Source organism: Tyto alba, unplaced genomic scaffold (assembly GCF_018691265.1).
Source record: "Tyto alba isolate M040663 unplaced genomic scaffold, T.alba_DEE_v4.0 Super-Scaffold_21, whole genome shotgun sequence".
NCBI lineage: Eukaryota > Metazoa > Chordata > Aves > Strigiformes > Tytonidae > Tyto > Tyto alba.
Window position 1 is genome coordinate 9,118,683 of NW_024881295.1, and position 19,646 is coordinate 9,138,328.

Below are 19,646 nucleotides of genomic sequence, written 5' to 3' on the forward strand. Positions count from 1 at the left end.
CAAACACTAAAAACAGGCTTCCTAGAGAGGTGGTTGATGCTCCAAGCCTGCCGGTGTTAAGGGACAATGCCCTTAACAACATGCTCCTGGTGAGCCCTGAAGCAGTCAGTTGGACTAGATGATCATTGTAGGTCCTTTCCAACTGAAACATTCTATTCTATTTTTATAAAAAGAATACTGCACAGCTACACATAGACAAACATATTTTCTAAGGTATTCAGGTGCAGAAAAAGAAACCACAAAGTAATCACGTAATCGATAACTATCCCGTAACATATATACACAAAGAGTTTACTTATACTACAGGTTCAATCTTAACTCCAGTTTCTCACCATGTAGTAGTGCTGCTTTAACACAGTTGTGGTAGTTCTATTTGAAAAAGCACTTGATAAACAGACAAAAAATGTTTACATGCAGCAGTCGCAGAAGAGTATGAGACCTTTCCTTCACCTCCCTAGTCTTCTTATTTAACTGTTACTTGTAATTTGTTCCCATTCTTACCTGAACTTCAACACTCAAGTCTAGTAAAGTTATAAGCAAGTCAGAGTGTCTTATAAAGAAATATCAGGAGACCTTAACACTGAATGGACCTATCCATCCTGTTAATTAGCTATATGTTTATCACCTTGTGCTGTACAAAGACCTGCCCTTACACAAAGCATTCCTTAAGGCACACCACACAGCTCACTTAGCCAAACAGGAAAATGTGACATGTTTATAGCACTGAAAATAGAAATGGATTCATTTATAAAAGTACCTTTTCTGAGGATCACCATCAACTTCAACTGTATCCCTGCAGAAACAGGTAATAAAGTAAGCAAAATGTAGTTTGAAGCATAAAAAGATGACTTGGTATACCCAATGAAAAAAGCCACAGAAAAATTTTAGTGGAAACACCCATTCAATTAGTTATCTTCAGCAAGAACGTTAGCTTTTAGAAACGAATTACTAGTTCTTATAAAGTAATAATTTTTCAATTAGTATTTCAACTTGGACATTAAATTTTTTTTATGACACAAGTTTCATGAAATCTGAGAGAGATCCAAACTTCAGGTAAACACTGTGGATGAACCAGTACTTTAACTGTACAGGTAAAAATCAACAATTGCTACTGAAAAACAGTGAAGACTTTTTTTTTTTTTTTTTTTCAGAAACTATTGTATTTCAGGAGTTTTCACTGATCTACAGGATATACTTGAATCTCCAAATTGACAACTGTATCAACATCCACAGTATGTCTACATTCTGTAGATCAACCGACTACACATGGAAGAAGCAGTGATTAAAGAGAATTGCTTTAATAATCCCAAATACATGTAAATTTCCTACCTCCTCCCCCCTTTTTTAAACATGGATTTTCCACAGTATATTGGAGATACCTGTAATGCACTAGGATCTTCAGACTGACTTAAGTCCCTTACTTCTGGCTGACTAATATTGCTTTGAATAGATCACTTAAAAAATATATTTTTCTATGTAAATGATTATTTGGTTAACTGGTATCTGTTTCACAGTTATAAAGCAGGACAAAACAGTCAACAATATTCTCTCAGTAGTCAAATATGACCCACTTAAAAAGACTAAGTACTACTGTATGACAGTCCTCATTTTTAGGTCACAGGTCTGTCTGGACATTTAAGTAAATGGCTGCCCTGGTCACTGAAGAAGCAGTTCTGATTCTGCAGTTCCAGATCAAAGAGCTTAACTAGTAATCTTGTTTCATGCTTTAAGGTGATACTCTAGTGTGCACTTGTGAGACTTCAAGCACGTTAATAACCATTTGCAGCAAATAGAATTTGCCTTTACTAGAAGGCACAGGAAAGACAAAAAAAAACAGGAAAGAAAAAAAAAAAATTTAATTCTCAGCATTAAAGACACATTATCCAGACACCTCAGGCCAGGAAATGGCATAACAATCTTACATATAAGCCTTAAATTTAAGGATTATTTTTTCTATTTTTAATAACTCAGGACTGTCAAATAATGCATTTGGAAGAAATTGTAAGAAATAATGGTAGTAAATAAAGGAAAAAGGATCAGACAGTTACCATGTTGCATAAATAACAGATGAATGTCTCAAATTTATGTTGAGACACATAGAGAATCAATTTACTTACTGGTTATCAGAATCACTTCCTTTGCGCTTCCTTGGAATCTCAGCCACAGAAGAGTTGAAAGTGGTGGTAGCAGGCTTAGTTATTGGATTCATGAGGCTGGGGACTCCAGAAGCAATGCACAAATTTCCATCTATTGAGAAATTATCTGTGAATGAGGAAAATAAAAATCTCAATGTCCAATGTCTAGTTAGATCTATAGCAGCATGTATCCATTCCGATTTTCATTTGGGGAAAAAAAAAAATTGTCCTTGTGTGGCTTCCATGCCTCTGACACCAAGAAACATAAATGCTGCACAGCTACAACCCAAGAACAGAAAAGAGTACGTTGTCTTCCCACAGTCCTGTAACAATCTCATCTAGCCAATCAACACACCAGTGCAATATAAAATACACCTATTCTCCTCCTTACACAGTTTTGGCAGACTACACTTAAATCCCCCAGCACATCAAACATCCTGCTGCAAAATCACAAGATGTGGCAACAGTTAGCAGATGAAAATACTGCAACTAACACTAAATTAAATTTTAAACATATATGTTGAACTACGTTTTTTAAACAAGTTGGACATCCAAAAAATGAAAGTTTGCCATAACTATGTTTCTGACATAAAATCTACAATTACACATAAGTCTTAAAAGAGTCTTAAAAGCTTGTCACGTGCTACCTCAAAGTTCTCCTCACAATTCTCCTCTTAAGGAAAACTGCTTTGTTTCTGGGAGGGACAGAAGAGAAGTCACAAGCCAAAATAATCTTAGTGACCTACTAGGAAAGGAAAACAGTCTTAAGGAACCTAAGCACTATTATACTTTTTCTATCTCTATGCAAAGCTATCACAAAGAATCACCCAGCTCATGTTTAGGTAAAGAATCAGAATTAACTCTGTTTCAGCAAATGTAGGCACTCCCTTAGGCTTCACATGCTAGTGAGGAAAGTATCCTATGTGATACATCTTAAAACAACAAAGAATTAGCTCCATGAAGGGACAGATGAGGGATTGAGAGAGGTTATTTAAAGAAGTAAACATCTCCTACTTTTAGCAGAAGGCAAAATACAAGATGAGTCCTTTCAAAATCCAGCAGGAAGAAGAACTGGATACTTTAATGCGTAAAAAGAATGACACACAGTGTATGTTTTTCTCCTCCTAAGTGTAAGCACATCTTACACCAGAAAAAAATACCTTCTAGGTTCTATTTTTCTGTTGGAATATGACTCTGGAGAGTTAAAATGAAAATAGGCTAATACTTGAACAACAGCTTGCCTAGTGTTCCACTAATCCTCTCTCTACCAAGTCAGACTACACAGAGTCAGCCCCTGTTTTATTTTAGGAAGCTCTTTAACTCATTAAGTCACACATAAAGTTCCAAAAAACAAAGAGGTGGAAACTCAAAGAATCAATAAATACTTGACAAATAAGTGACAGCCTTTGTGCATCTGCAACAAAAAGAAAATTTGATTACTTCAAATATCCCAAACTTGAAATATGTTGTATATTAAAAAGATATTCAAATAAATTACATCATAAATACTACAATGACACAAATGATGGATGTTTTAAATACTTTTATGATTAATCATCACTTCATAATAGTCTCATTTTATATTTCTACTATAAATCCATGCAATTATAAAACAAACAAAAAACCCCCAACAATTCCAAAGACGCTCTATTTATAAAGAGTTGTTTTAATTCATTTAGATCACAGCAGCCTATAATTACTAGATCAAGTTACTGAAGTATAATAATACTTCTTGAATATTCACGAAAGAGTACTTACTAAACAGAAACCTATATATATCAAAGACAAGAATGCCTTCAGCACAACAGATCCTTTTGTCCTGGAACAAAGCAGGACAGAACAGACCCACTGACCTAAATACTCCCTTGCACACAGATGGCCAGCCTGCTTTCTAAAGCACTTCCCTTTAAAGAAACAAAATGAAATGCATCATTTACAGCATTTCCAATTTTTCCTTCATATTATCAAAATAACTACTATTTTTTCCTCAGCCCCACACCAAACCCAGAAAACCACAAAAACAATGCAAAAGAAAACAGAGAAATAAATTTAAAGCTTCAGAACTACCAAACTTAGTAGAAAAGTAATTATTTGGAATTTAACAGACAAGAACAAATCTTTTTAAATACCTACTACTCACCGAACAAGAAGCAGACAGAAACAGTTCATAAAGCTAAGTCAGCTTTGAGAAGTCAGTAGGAGAGCTTTAAAATAATCTCTTTGGGCTTTATAACAGCTATCATTATGACACTAGGTGATTCCAAGGTGCTTACTCTTTCCCTGAAGAGCATCTTAACCTCGTGCAGTCTCTGATCAAAGATTTCTTTACTTCTCTGGCTATACCACTTTGGAAGAGCTCGATAAAGGATTTAAAGATCTTTGGGTTTACAAAGAGAATGAGCTAGAACCCACCCCAATAACCAGAGTGTGCTTCTATAACAGGAAGAAGCAGGATTCTTACCTTTCAATTGTGCACTTGGATGAATTTCTTATATGTTCAGTTTCTCTGAACATTTCCATACCATTAACATCAAAACCAAACACCCCTAAGAACATATGAAGCAAAACTAAATGTTTCTCCATTTCATAGCACTCTTGCTTCATGAAAAATAACCTCCAGAAAGACCATTCTTTATTACAAGCTTACTCTCCTGGAAAAATGAAATCATTAGTCAATTTTTAAACAACTAGAAACAGTTTCATTCCACTGGAGATGTTCTGTTTTACCACCCCAAAGGCTATTACTTACACTAGTCTGGTTTCCAGTCAAATAATAATTCCAACTGAGAAATTACTCCTCTTTTTTTTAATTATTATTGTTAATTTCAAAGTTTTGCTAATGTCCTGGCATACTGATAACTGAATTTGAATGGCAAATGAATAGTTCCTCAAGTACATATGGCTACTTATGATCTATGGTTGGCTCTCAATATTAAGCATATATGTTTATCTATATTAAAAATACTTTAAAAGTGTATTATGCACATCAGGACAGATGAAAGTAATACTGAAAAAACCCCACTGTAATCATTCTCTCTGTGAAAGAACAAAGACCATCCAAACATTACAAACACACCATATGAAAAATAGCTCATTCTCAGTAAGTGTATCAGAAATAAAAAACTATTCTTTTAACACTAACTTTAGTATATTTCATAATCAGGCACACAAAATATTTAAGGAATGGTTATCAATATATACAGTTCTCATCACATCAACATATAAGACCATACCCTACTGAACGACAACCTCTAGTGTCTTTCTACAAGGAAAAAAAAAAAAAATACAGTCCTCAAGGGGTTTAGCAAGTAAGTGAACAACTGCAAATGAGCTACATGAAACTACTGTTTTGTGGCGGGATATGAAGTAAGGACATACAAAAATCAATGGTATTCCCATGTTCAGCAAAGGTTCTGTGTAAATCACATGCAATGCATTAAGAAACAAAGCTTGGGACACTACATTTTTCCCCATTACTGACAATAATATTTTCTAAAGGCATGTCACATTCCTGAGCTGTTTCCTCTACTAACAGTTCTAAGGTTTTCAGTTCCTAAACAAACACAATCTATTAGAAAAGGCTTATAGCCATACTCCACCAGCCATAAAAGGTGAGATTCATGTGAACAAAAAGATGTCCACATCTGAACTAGCCATTCTAGTCCTTCTTGGAGGGAAGAAGATACTTCCTGGGTGATTCATCTCAACCTAAAATAGATTTCTACAGTTGGGTGAAGAAATACAACATTTCTAGGGTGATTCATCTCAATCTAAAATAGATTCCTACAGTTGGTTAGATGAAATACAGTCTCAGAGTGCCTACCTCTATTCACTAATTATACAAAGACCAAAGTAACTAGCTCAGTCCTGGATATCTACTCTGTAGACATCTAAAGATAAGTGAGATGAATCCCACCAAAGGTGGCTACAGAATTACCATGCACTTATTAAAATATAACAGCCACAGACATCATCTGTTTGTGTCACATGTAACAAGTTAAAGCCCAAGTCTTTCAAAATTACTGCCTTAATTATGCACTACCATCTCATGACCCACTCACCCCCTATGAAAGGTTAGCTTTTCTGGCTAGGTTTACTCCTCATAGGCTTTCCTAAAATATTACTTTAGCACAAAACATTATTTTGACTTTTTAGAATCATCAAAAGGAAATAATACCAGATACGCATAACCACTCCAAAAATCAGCAGGAAAAAAAGAAGTCATGTAGGTATTATTAAATTAATAAAAAAGCTGTCGGTCAGCCCTCATTTAGCCAGTTTAAAAAAGAACATCTAAATCCATCTATCAGGATAGTACAGTAAAATATGCTTGAAATAAAATGTCAATGAATAATTACATTTATAAAACTTATGGGTGGCACTCTTAATAGTCTGTGAATAAACGTATACACCAGACTTGGAGAACTGTTGTGGCACCGCAGCTGCTTAACAATGTGGTAACACTGGCACAACCTTTCTAAGAATAATGAGGCACTTTCAATCCAGCTTCCTATTTTGAAACACTTTCTGGCAGAAGGAAAGGAGAAGAAAGAAGTTGCTTTGAATTGAAATTTGTAAGACCACAGATGCCACAGACCATTAAAATGTGTATTTTCCAAATATATGTACCTGGCATGCACAAACCCCTTTAGCTAGAAATGCAAGCTTTGACAAGTTTAAAGAAGTCAAAATTATATTAGAAGTGACCGTAGTTAAAAGTGGCACTTAAGGGCTCTTCAGCCTAACTAGATGAGTTATGATAATGGAAATATACTCTCATGAGCTATTAGGCTATGTCTACAGCAGTAAATACAATGGCATAACAGCAACAGGTCAGTAGAGAGAAGCAGCTGGTGCAGAAGCCCCTGTTTCTAATTTGTAAGTAGTTCAGGGAGCTTACACCAAATCACATTTAGTCTGGTTCACTGGGCCAAAATTCCTTACAATACATGTGTCTTAAAGCGGTCTGAGAACAAACCACTGGTTCAGTCCTTTAAGTTTGGAGTTGGAGTATGTTTGGTATGTGCCTGAGGTAGCACTAACCTTGCTACAATAAAATTCTAGCTTAGTTTCTCCTGAAAGGAGTCCAGTTTATTTATACAAAAATTGCTCTGCAAACCAAGCCAATGAGCAGTAAGTGGGGACGATGGGATTCCATTCAAACCAATGCTATTGCTCTGAACCAAAAGGCTAAAGTGCACACAGTCCGAGTACTTACTTGATTTCAGGGTCTCAGTCTAAAGTCCTTAGGAGCGCAGGCATACAAAGAAGGAGAGATATATACACGCACAAATCCAGGCACACAAGCAACATAAATTTTCTAAACTGAGGTACTACCCAAGACATAAAGTTGGACTCCTAAGTTTTGTCACAATTCACATTCTAATATTTTTTCTTACATTATGGCTCTCATTACCTAAGTAATTACAGCTGTATCTATCTACACATGCAGCAAACACAGAGGAGTCATTTAAAATTATTTAACTCAATAGCTATGTCATGTAAATTGCTTTATTTCACTATGGAGTTATTTTTCTAAAATTATTTTAATGGAGTCTTACTGCAGATTTTCACTAGAGAATGAGACAACTATACCTATATTCTACATATATACAGTACTGTATGAGCAAGAAAGTTACAGGTGCTGTGATACCCATCACTTTACAGGTCCTGCAGATCTGAACACCTATAAAACAAAAGAACCATATTTTCTAAACAGGGGTGAGAGCTGTATTAGTTACTATATTTATTTAAGGGCTTTAAAATAGGCAATGAAAAGCATCTTCAGTCTAGTTACAGCAAGTCTAGCATCCAGATCATAGCCTACAATATCTCTTATTGAAAGTTGGGACAATTTTCATTGGAGTTAGGTTGTGAAAACAGCAGAAATGTACAGTCTAAAACAAGGTTTTACTCCTCCCCCCAATTTTATAAGCATGCATAATGCTGGAGCCAGATAGAGAGGCTTCAGTAACAAAACCATCTTATGAACACTATACAGAGAATAAACTCTTACAGCTTAACTTAAGAACACTGGAATATTTTTTAATATCACAAAATAATGAAAAATTATAATATCCTGATTTATAGTAATTGAAATCAAACATTAACATAGGCAGTTGATTACTTTCCGCATCTATTTTCACATCTTTTTTTCCCCTTGGAAGAGTAGTAGTCAAGAATCATAACTTAGCAATGAAGTAACACATTTACTTAACGGATCTCAAACACCAAATATTTGACCAATCCTATTAGTGTATTAAAATGTATGACTGTAACCAACTAATTAAAAGATACTACACAGGCCCTTGAAAGGCTACCCTGCCTTCCCAGGCATTTTCAGGCTCAAACCAGGTCGCTGATAGAAATTGTAAGTCTTGTATATCATAGTTTGCTACTGTGAGGAAAAAAAAAAAAAAAACAAACAAAAAAACCCAAACCAAACCTCTCCAATCATATACTGCTAAGGGAATGGAAGGTAGCTGTTTTCTTGTAAGGTTTTGATTCAATATTATTGTAACATGCTGATTCCCATCAAGTCAGCTGCAGAACACTTCCATGGTTTTAGCTGGCCCTGGAGTCCAAACAAGGAATTTTCCACAATTCACAATGATTTGCTTCCCCCCAGTCACCCACTAAATCATTTCTTCTTATAATGAATCTGATTCTTAGTTGATGTGAGCTTCACAGTTTAGAAGTTTGTTTTTCATAATGTGCAAGTATACCAACAATAACTTGTACACTCAAGTGAAAAAAAAAAAAAAAAGAAAAACAAAGAAAAACAAACCTATTAAGCAGCTAACATTAGCGTGGACCTATTCCACAATAATTAAGATTTTTTTTTTTTAATTGAAGATAAAAGTATCAGTAGAACAAAATGGTTTCTTCAAAATTAGTTAGAAGAACAGATACACACATGGGTAACAGAAGAAAACAGAGAGGGGGCGTTTCTTCTATAATAAAACATGAAAGCCTCTAGTTCATTGCTTTTCCAAATCTATTTGTAAATTGAAATGTCTGCACATTTGGGATTTTCTTTGTTTTGAATATTTCTTTTCCTTACAGTATGTGCGTGATATAGAAACAATAGATCTTTGTTTTAAGCACAATTTAAAAGACTACAAAAACTCCACAAAAAACCCCACCAAAACTTCACTTTGTTTTCAAACACTAGATCACTTGTTACAAAATTACAGCAGTATTTAAACAATCAATCAACAGAGACAGAAAAACGCCAATTATTCTAGACAGCCTGGATCCCTGTATACATTAAAACACACATAACCTTACAGATGTTTAGAAAACAACTACTAAACAAATCAGAACTGTAATGATGACCTTAGGAGAGATTTGCTCACTTCTGTTTTTCAAAACCCTTTGTAAAACACTTCTTCCTCGGAGAGAGGAAGCAACATACACATTTCAAAGCGGGAGGAGCACGAACAGCTGCTGGTGGTTTACAACTATCCTTGTTTTAGTACCAGAAACTTATGATTAAGGAAGGAACATCAAACCTTGATCACCATACAAAACTGGACATGCACGCACACACACACACAGAGCAGTCAAAATCACTACACCTAAAATACTAAATTATGTTTCACGTACAAAATCAAAAGTCATACTAGTGTATTAGGAGCACATAAACCGTCTAGTGTGTATCAGAAACAGTAAACTACACACCAAGTTAAAAAAAAAAACCCAAGCATTTTTCATCCACATCACATCAGTATGATGACACATCTGTAACAGTAATAAACAGGAGCATGGAGTGAACATTATACTCGAGATTTCTCTGTAAGTGCACAACGCAAGGACGTTGCATCCCCTCTGTGTACCTTTCCTGAAGTTCAATGAGGGAAAGGAGTTAGCAGCGCCCAGGTTATACTTTGGGCCAGCGTGCGTGCAGAAAACAGCGTGAATTAAAAACAAAACAAAACAAAGCAAAACCAAATACACACACAAAAAAAAACCCCAAACCACCACCGAGTGACACTAGGACCATGGCTAGCCCCAGGTGCCCTCACAGAAAGGCTATACCCCACGGACGGTGGCGCACAACCCGGAGACACGCACCCCTGCCCCACGGGCACCCACCTCACAGCGACAGCCACGCAGGGCTCGCTCGTGCCACATCACGGAGGGAGGGAGGCAGAGAGACAGACAGACACACCCCACCCCAAAAGTACCCACGATCGCCCCACACACACAGCGCAACGCACCACCCACAGCCACTACAGGCAGGGGTGGGTGGGGGGGACGCACCCAGCCGCCGCCCGCCAACGGCTGCTCCCCAAACGGCCCCCACCCCCACCTTCAGCGGCCCGCCGCTCCTCCTCAGCCCCCTCGGCGCTCCCCGCTCCTGCCTCGGCCATGGCGGGCGGCCCGTGCCCCGCTCCGCAGCGCCCCCGGCACCGGCGGCATGCAAGAGGTGAACTAAGGTGAGGGGAACGAGCCCGTCCCGCCGGCCCGGGGGAGGGCTCGCAGGCGCCCCGCCAGCCGCCCACCCCTTCACTGGCACCGCCTCAGCAGCGCCGCCATCCCCCCGCCCGCCCGCCCGCCCGCTTCTCGCGAGATTTCGGTGCCCTGGCGGGTGGGGGGGGGGTGCGGCCCCTTCCCGCCCCGCCGCGCCCTCCCCTCAGCTCCCACCAGGCTGGCAGGGCGAGGTGGGGGAAGGCTGGTGTTACCCGCACGGCCCTTCTCTAGAGCTCGGAGGCCCGCGAGGGTAGTCGTGGCAGTGGGACGGGCCACGCCACGCCAGCCGTGTTCAATATACGGTGGAAGTGCCCTTAGCTTCCTTCCGGCATGCTGGAGAGCCCAGGGTCGGCGTGGGTCACTTCTGACCTTTGGAGCGTGGGGAAAAAATCCCAGAATTGCTTTGCCTTGGCCCTGCGTACCTGTTGTGTTTTCAGGGTGCTGTACAGAGGACACCTCGTCTGAGGAAGAATAAGGATCTTGAAATAATTTTAGTTGGGAGAGGTGTCTTTAGGTCATCTGTCCCAGGGTGTGTCCAGAGCAGTGCAGAGGACAGACACACATGACCAGTAAAGCATAAAAATAGGGTTAACTTTGACCAGTATATTAAATTGTGTTAGTAGACCTGGATTACACTAGGTGCTGAGGCTGTAGCTCTGTCTCTTGCTAGTACCAGGAGTGCAATTTGGAAGTGAATCTGCCTGTCAACCCTCACTGTGCTTTAGTTCGCACGCTGGAGTAGCCTTGCTGTGTCTGAAGGGTATTCCTTTTGCACGAAGACCTTAGGGTGCACTTGCAAGACCTTAATGTGCTCCAGCGGGCTCTGTTAGAGCGAGTCCGAAATGAAACCTCTACAACGTGTGCGGTGTTGGCATCAGGACCGCAGCAATGCCTGTTCCGCTTGACAGAACCTCCCTTACAGACCTGCCCTGCTTGTTGGTGCTGATGTAGCCTGTGCTTGCTCAGTTCCACTTGTAGGTGTGGCAGAAGAGGCGACCGGCGAGACTCGGCGCATCCTTACCTGTGCCATCTTCACGGGCTGCGCCTGTGCCGGCTGCTCTCTGTTGGTCTCGGGCGTGAGGGAACTTACATGTGCAGTGCAGGTGGTATCGCTCACCAGAAAGGCTGGATTTAGGTCATCCGTGACGTGTGTGTAGGAGGCTACTTCTGCTGGTGTACTGTTCAGTGGGCTCTCAGAGCATCTGTCTGTTGTTAGAAATGGGGGGTCCTTTGGGACTAACAAAAGCAGGTGTAATCTTTGGCAAAGTATATTACATTCTTTCATCATCTTTTCTCGTTGTTAATATCTAAGTTGTTAAAATTTCTATCTTTGACCTGCAGACAAGTGATTGTTTTTTTGGATCTGGAGACAGGATAATGTTACTCTTAAGACAAAAAGAAAACCATCCTTTGCTAAAAGTAAAAAAAAGGAAGTGTGACTAAATACACAGAAAAAGATCCATGTGGCTTTAATAAAAGCAAGATTATTCTCTACATAAGCATTTTCATCACTGACTACATTATGCTGGGGGGAAGTACATATGTGTGAACACCATTTATCTGTCCAGTTCAAAGGAAGTTGCAAACTTGCAAAGGGTTAAGCCAAACCTATGGGTTATAAAATTGCTCTTGCAGAAATAAATTGCTTGAAAGATAGTTTTCTGAAAGGCTGTTTTCTTGAAGAGGACAGTCACATGCAACTGAACAATGAGTCAGGAGCTGTAGAAACTCTGCAGAGGGACTCTTGTAGTAATGTTTATAACCATCTCACCACTGGTGGTAAGACTACAGGTGATTATGGTTATTTACAAAATTACAAAGGACTGTTGCTGTTGACTCACTTAAAGAAAGCTTCCCTGCCCCCCCCCCCCCCCCCCCCCCCCTCTTCTTCAAAATCAAGGACATTTTGGATTCCTACTAAAGATTCATACTCCAGCCTGATATATCTGGACAAAGACCTCATATGTGTAAAACAGCTGTTTCTATGTGTTTTCTCTGTGTAGGAAAGTTAATATTTCATGTTGGGAAGGTTGACACCTTCTCATCAAATCTTTGCTTCTCTGCTTCCACCATCCTATCTAAGATAACAGTTCAGTATTGTCTTTATTTTAATTATATATAAACATCTATGTCTGCCAAAACACTCTCTACAACTATGTGAAAGCAGGTTGTAGTGAGATGGGTGGCAGTCTCTTTTCCCAAGTAACAAGTGATGGGACAAGAGGAAATGGCCTTGAGTTGTGCCAGGAGAGGTTTAGGTTATAAATTAGGAAAAAAATCTTCTCCAAAAGGGTTGTTAAGCTCTGGAACAGGCTGCCCAGAGAAGTGGCTGATTCACCATCCCTGGAGGTATTTAGAAGATGTGTAGTCGTGGTGCTTAGGGATATGGTTTGGTGGTGGACTTGGCAGTGTTAGGTTTGCTGTTGGACTCCATGATTTTAAGGTTTTTTTCCCAACCTAAATGATTCTGGGTTCTATGATTGTTAGAACCTATGATTCTAAGAAAGTAAATCCTCACAAAATGATGTGGGCCAATTCCATTTGAACACCTGTGAATTTGGTGTAATGTGGTGGAAGATTACTAATTTGCCTGGTCAGTGATAGAGCTGGGAAAAAAACCCAGAAAACAAGGATGTGTTTTCATTCATAGCTTTCTGAGACCTACGCAGAATTTACTTGCCTAAACTCCAAACTGTAATCTTGAGAACGATTACTCAGATGCCATCCTGAACTCCATTTCTGCCATCTTTTATACTTTGAAGCTCCCAACCCATTTCACATTCGACTTGGAAGCACCCTGTCTGTATGGGAGTGGGCAGCCCAGCATCTGGCCCACAGCTAAGCCCAAGGGTCGGACTAGGCGTGTGGAAGGGCCGAGTGGGTGAATGGCTCCAACAGAATACATTTGCCTGGCTTGGGGAATCGTGGGTTCCAGCTGGGGATGTTGCTGAACAAATGCAATTGCACTGCTGCAACAAGTGTCAATGCACACTTTTGCATAAGGTATTTTGTTTCCCTTGCAAATCCAACTTTTCATCTCAGAATTTTAATTTACATGTAATCCCACAGTCACTATCGCAGTGGTATATGTATTCAACCATGCTGGGTTCAGTTGGTCTTGCAGAATTTGTATTGGACAAAAGCAATTACAAACCATTTCTGCCCTAAGTGAAATAAAAAGCAGTAGGAAGAGCTAAAAATCAGGGGTTAGTGTTGCCATCTTTGAGAAAATAATTGTCATTAATGCACATTTGTTTTATTCATACACTACAACTGATACTGAAAAAAATTTCCAATAATTTATTCATAGGAAACTTAAATGCCATGTTTGGCCCTGCTAAAATACGCTTTTGCCCCAGTTCTGAAGCTATGAGCTCCCTCCTCCAGGTTTGCATCATCAGTGGACACACAAATGTTAAAGAAATTTCAGTAGAATGAGTCAGCCACATTGAGTGAAAATGTTTCAGAGATTCAGTAACCACAGAAAGTTGAAGATGGCTGTTGTTGTAAAGCTCAATGAGTTAAAGATTTAAATAGTTCCAGAAAACTGTTTTAACAAACTTAATAGCTTAACAGCTATTAAATACAAACTCTCTCCATATGGCAACATTCAGTGAGGATGTTTGAAATGCAATAGTTTGGGTTTTTTTAAAACTGACTCACTAGAAACAGAGCTAATATGCCTTATTCTCATTTTATTTAATATTTTTTAGTGCAGCAATAGAAGTACTCATAATTCAGTGCAGAAATTTTTGGCACTTTATATGTCTAGGTCAGAAAATCAGAGGAGTCTCTCAGCAATGTTTCTGCCTGTCATGTTTTCTTCTGTGTATTTCACATCCGTGGTCAATGTCACATCTCCTGACACTTAGAGAATTCTTATAAACATAATGTGCTGCCAATTTGTTAACACAGTTTTTAAACATAATTTATTATACTTGTTTCTTATTCAAAGGTGACGATTGGTCTCTTCATTGAACATTTCGTACATGATAGTACCTGGTGCTTATAGCATATAGTTAGCCTTGAGTCTTGGCAGGGTAGGATCCCAGTTTATGTAAGGCACTGATTTTGAGTAGGCCACACCTGATGTTTTTGCCCTGTTTTGGGGTGAGCACTTTCTATTGAGGAGCTTTTAGCTATAAAATAGGGAACAGAATGCTTTATGTAAGGAACGGATAGCCTCTTTTTTCCAAACAACTTATACAACAACTTGCTAAAGGGGTAAAAATAACAATCAAGCCTCAGAGCAGTTAAATAATAGCCTCAGACTGATCAGATAAAGAAAGGTGTTTGTATTATTACTCCTTTTTCTTTTCTGTAAATGATTAATGACATCCAAAGCATAGCATGTCTAAGAGCGTAAGAAGAGCGTGCATAGAGTCAGCATTGCCCTGAGATCCTGTCCTGAAGAGGATGTGGATTTCTGTGTGTATTTGCAGGGCCCAAGCTAGCTCCACGCACGCCACACTTAAGACACCTATTTCAGAAGCTGAGATGGACTGGGCAAAAGCACTGTCCTCCTTTGAGGGAACACGGAGAGTCACTCTGTGTTATTAGTGTGACTTGTATTGCTTCACATAAGAACATTCTTAGGCGACTGCTTAGGGGGAGCTAACTAACTTTTTTCTACTGAAACTTAACAGCAGTAAACTGAAGCTAGTCAGCATACCTGTAAATACAAATACAGAGTTTTCACAGACTTCTCTCCCAGAACACAAGTGGTTTTGCTTTCCCCTCAGACTATGGTATTACATAGCTCATGGTAATGGAAACAACCATACCTGTGTCCAGAATCAAGTGTATTTTTATAGAGTACAAATGAACAGGCTATCTAATTAGAAGAATTAATACAATTTAAAAAAAAAAAATCTGTTTTAGTCTGTGGTTTGTGCTTGAAGGTTATTGGATTACTTTTGAGGGTGCCACAAGCAATTTGTTGACTTCACTAAAAATTCTGTGTCTATGCATTAGTAAAATCTACTATTATTTTAAAGCAAAAATTCTTCCCCAAATCAGAGTCTTTTGCTTCAAAAATTATATAAATAGCATAATCATACTGTAATCAGCCCATAACAAAAATAAGCTCTTTAAAGTTATTTTTGCTCAATAATTGGTACGGAAGCCCTTCGAAGAAACAAAAAAAAACAGCACAAAAGAATTCAGGGTTTGCCAGTAATGGGCTGTGCTATGCTGGCACGATACAGTGAGTGAAGTTGTAGGGATTGTGTTATGTAGTATGTCAGACTGGACTGTGACAGTGATATAGTCTGGCCTTAAAGATATATGAATCACAGACAAATTCCTTGCATGTTGAAACAAGTTTAACTTGAGAAGAGCTTCCAAATCCTGCTTGCTCTCCCTCTCTAGACACAGTATTGGAGCCAGTAGGATGATCAATTTACTGTGTGGTTTTCTAAAAAAATGAAAATATGTCAAAAAGATCAGCATTTTCCAAACTGCTTATTTTATTTTGGAGTCCTGGCTGGTGAGGTTTGGGCCCACAAAATAATTAACTTGCTTGTAAATCTCTTACCTAAAAGTCTCTCAATTTGATGGTGCCACTTTTGGTTTAAAACTAAAATAATCTTAGATTTTTAAATAGCCTTTTCATTCCTGGCAGAAACTGGTGTTTTCTGAATGCCTCACAAGAGCTTAATGGCTAATGCCTCTGAAAAACAGTACTACTGTTACAAACCTCTACACAAGGATAAATAAAGCTGCCTAGGGGGCCTGTTGAAATGAAAAGCAACTGAAACGTGTCCATGGTGCACAAGTGGCAGCCCCCAAGCTGAGTCCTAACTCTCTAGGATCGGTGAGATCCCCCCGCCCCCGGCCTTTTCTGCTGTGGCTAAAAGAGAACAAAACCAGCTGTGGGGGCAGCATCTCTCCAGGGACAAAGCACCTTTTCTGGGGTTTGCACACAACCACTCTGTGAACCTCTAAGCTGCAGTTGTCTCATCCATCTTGCCTGCGAAGGTCCCAGCGGGACATTACATCACTGTCTGAAAGTCTTCTCCTTGGTTGAAGTAGACTTGTCACCCACAGTACAGCTTCCTGGTCTTTTCAAGTGTTAACAGCCTCGTATTAAACAGCTGGTATAGGAACAATGCAAAGATACAGAAATGTAAACCACCTTCAATCTGTGCCACTAAGCTGATGCAGAATTAACTGAAAAGGCCGTTGCCCAGAGTGGGCCCGTAAGTACGTCCAACGCCGCTCAGCAGAACTGTGCCGACCGAACCCATCACGTTCATTGCTCACTGCCCGTGAACTTCAATCGGGAAGCCGTGCCGATCTGCCTGCTTCCTAAAATATGCAAAATCCATACTGGGGCCCAATTATGTACTGTGCTATTTCAGAAAAAGGCATTGAAATAAATTGTATGCTTTGCAAAGTTTCCTTGGGGCATTAGTTTAATTTTGTTTATAAAAAAAATAGGTAATATATTCTTCTTTAATAGCAGAAGTGTCGTGCAAATTTCTCACCCTTGCATTTGAATCCAAAAGCCATCCTCTTCACATACTGCTTTCAACCAATTGAATTATATAGATAGTAAAATATTTTCATCTCATTTATAAAGAACACAAAAGCATGGCATCACCAAACAGCTTGCTTTTGGGACCATACTTGTTCACTGGTTTCTTTGGGCTTTAGATAGGGATCTTTTGCTGACGTCAGTGGGAGGTGGATGAGACCTCAAAAGCAGGCTGCTGGGTTGAAGAATCTTGAGGTGCACGTCTAGTTTACCAGTGATTCACCCTGTCATGATCAAAAAGTCACTGAAGTTCTTATCTGATCATTCATTACGATTAAATAGATATACTGAAGTCAGAAGTAGACTTTGTCGGGAGATGAAGTGTCCAAGACTAGTAGAGCTATTACAGTTTTTTGAGTAAGCCCTGACACCGCAGAGATGTGTGTTTGAATCAGTGCTCCCATTCTGAATCCCAAAGCTCTGTGGACGGGGAGCTGCACCCCAGGGGAATGAATGTCTTGGCCCCTGCTCCCCGTTGGAGCTCCCTTACCTTCCTATTCCAGCCCACACATCCACACCGAGGGGCAGCTTCTGCCTACACCCCGGGAAGGAAACGCCGTGTTACGTAGTGACTTGGTGTGTACGTCACACTTGCTAGCTGGAGCTCGGGTCCCTTTTTCAAAATGTGGAGCAGGGGCTCTGCTTACCCTTTTACACAACAGCTTCAAGGTCACAGGACTTGCTCTGCTAATGAGCTGCCCTCTCAACATCATTTAGTTTCACGGGCAGGAAAGGTAGAGGCAAGGGCAAAGATTTTGCCTTTGGCAGGGGAGGATGGGCAGGCACACCTGGGGGGGAAGGGAAGGGGGACTGCCTGGGGACAGCACGCGTGGAGAGCACGTATTCCTAGAGGAGAGAGAAGCAGCAGCAGATGGCGGCTCGCTAGAAACAGATTAAAGCAGCTGGTACAGAAACGAGATGTGGCATCAAGGGTCAGTTCAAATCAGAAACAAACTGTTCCTAGCAGAGCTCAGACTTCACTGGGAAATGAGAAACCTGGGTTAATTTCCCTCCTCGGCATGAGAAGGTTCAAGCCTACATGCCCCACTTCCCCAGAGGACAGTAACCTCCATGCTTACTAACGTGAAAAGAGGTGATGGGAGAAGTAGGAGGCAGGAGATGAACCCTCTCTGCATGTGCAAAGATTCATTTCCCCTCCCACTGACTGTAGAGGTGTTCCTGTGCAATGAAGTGTACAAATCCCAGTGCCATTACTGTTGACAGAGAGTAAGTTCATTGTATTATATATGTACACATTAACTCGCCCTTTAACTGTGCCAATTGTTAACATACCTGGTATCCTTCAGAGAGCGACTTCTTTTAGGCAAAATGGCACTGGGTGTTGCAGAGCCCAGCACGGCTGACAGGTTACAGTCTACTGGCACCCACATTTGAAACCCGGTTTCATCTTTGAAATTCAGCTACGGGATAGGCATTTTAGAACCTCTGTGATACTTAAAATTTACATACATGAAAAATAAAATTACCTTGAAAAAGTACATTAAGCACTTCATGAGCAGCAAATATATCCTCATTTAGTCCAGAGCTGGGAACCGCTATTGTCATCACTCCCAACAGCAAGACAGTTTTGAATACTCCTCCCTTCTCTTTTCATAGGAAGACTGTGAGAAAAGACCTTTTATTGTCCAAAGCATAATTGTTTTGCTTATGTAAAGGCACACTTTGTACAAAAGAAATGAAAAATGCACAACAGATATTTGCATAGTGTTTTATAAACACTAAACTACATAACATTTAGATGTGGTTGATTTAAAAAAAAAAAATATTCTGCACATGCTGAAGGCATATTTGCCATTAAAGTAGTGTATTTTTGAGGAATACTGAATTTAGTAATGCAAGGGGATAAAGAAGTAAGCCTGCATTTCCTTACGATATGTAGCTCTGAGATACAATAGATGGTTACTGGAAGAAAAGCGAACTCCATTAAATAGAATTTGTAAAATTCTGTTAAAATCGTATCTTTTACTGAGAGCAGCAATTCTCAAGTGGAGGGAGGGCTGTTATTCACTGGAGGGCTTCAGAGAAGGCCAGTTACCAGCTGCTAGCTCTTCTTTTCTTTCAGCTGCTCAACTCTGCAATAATTTTTTTACGCGACTGTTTCACAGCTGTATCTGCTGCCACTGCTCTAAACTCAGCAAGGAACAGGAAACGGGAGGACAAAATTGTTTCTACAGTGAATCAAAGGACAAAACTGCCCCTGAAAGCCTTTCTTGAATAAATTACGGTCTACAGGGAAGAAAAGTCTCTTGTGAAGAGCAATAACGGTTTTAGAAGCAGCTTCATATGGCTGTAGTTGGTACAAGTTCAGCAATTTTTGTAATCTCTACTTTCTGATTGAGAGAAGCAACACTTGGTTTTTCACCACCCATGAAATTCAAGATGAGACTACACGAAACAGCGTCTCAATTCCTTAGATAATCCCATTCTGGAAGATAAACAAATCCAGTACAATTGTGTGAAAAAATAAAACCAGCAAC

The 19,646-nt window shown here is 39.6% G+C and overlaps 1 protein-coding gene across 8 annotated transcripts in view; it reads right to left on the reverse strand.

Moving 5' to 3' along the window:
- The window catches only part of ARNTL2 (aryl hydrocarbon receptor nuclear translocator like 2), a 47,461-nt gene extending 35,764 nt beyond the window's left edge, over positions 1–11,697 (reverse strand). For 6 of the 8 annotated variants that reach the window (XR_004406118.2, XR_004406117.2, XR_004406120.2 and 3 more), the window contains exons 1-3: positions 10,450–10,666; positions 2,118–2,262; positions 758–793 (exon numbers count right to left, since the gene is read on the reverse strand). Coding sequence is in view for 5 of the 8 variants with exons in the window: in XM_032986119.2 (XP_032842010.2) it covers positions 758–793; positions 2,118–2,262; positions 10,450–10,510 (242 nt within the window). In the remaining 3 variants the exon portion in view is untranslated. Of the gene's footprint in view, positions 1–757; positions 794–2,117; positions 2,263–10,232; positions 10,253–10,449; positions 10,667–11,631 lie in introns of those variants that run through there. The other 2 variants (XM_032986120.2, XM_032986121.2) reach the window with 2 other exon arrangements.
- Between the last annotated feature and the right edge of the window lie 7,949 nt (positions 11,698–19,646).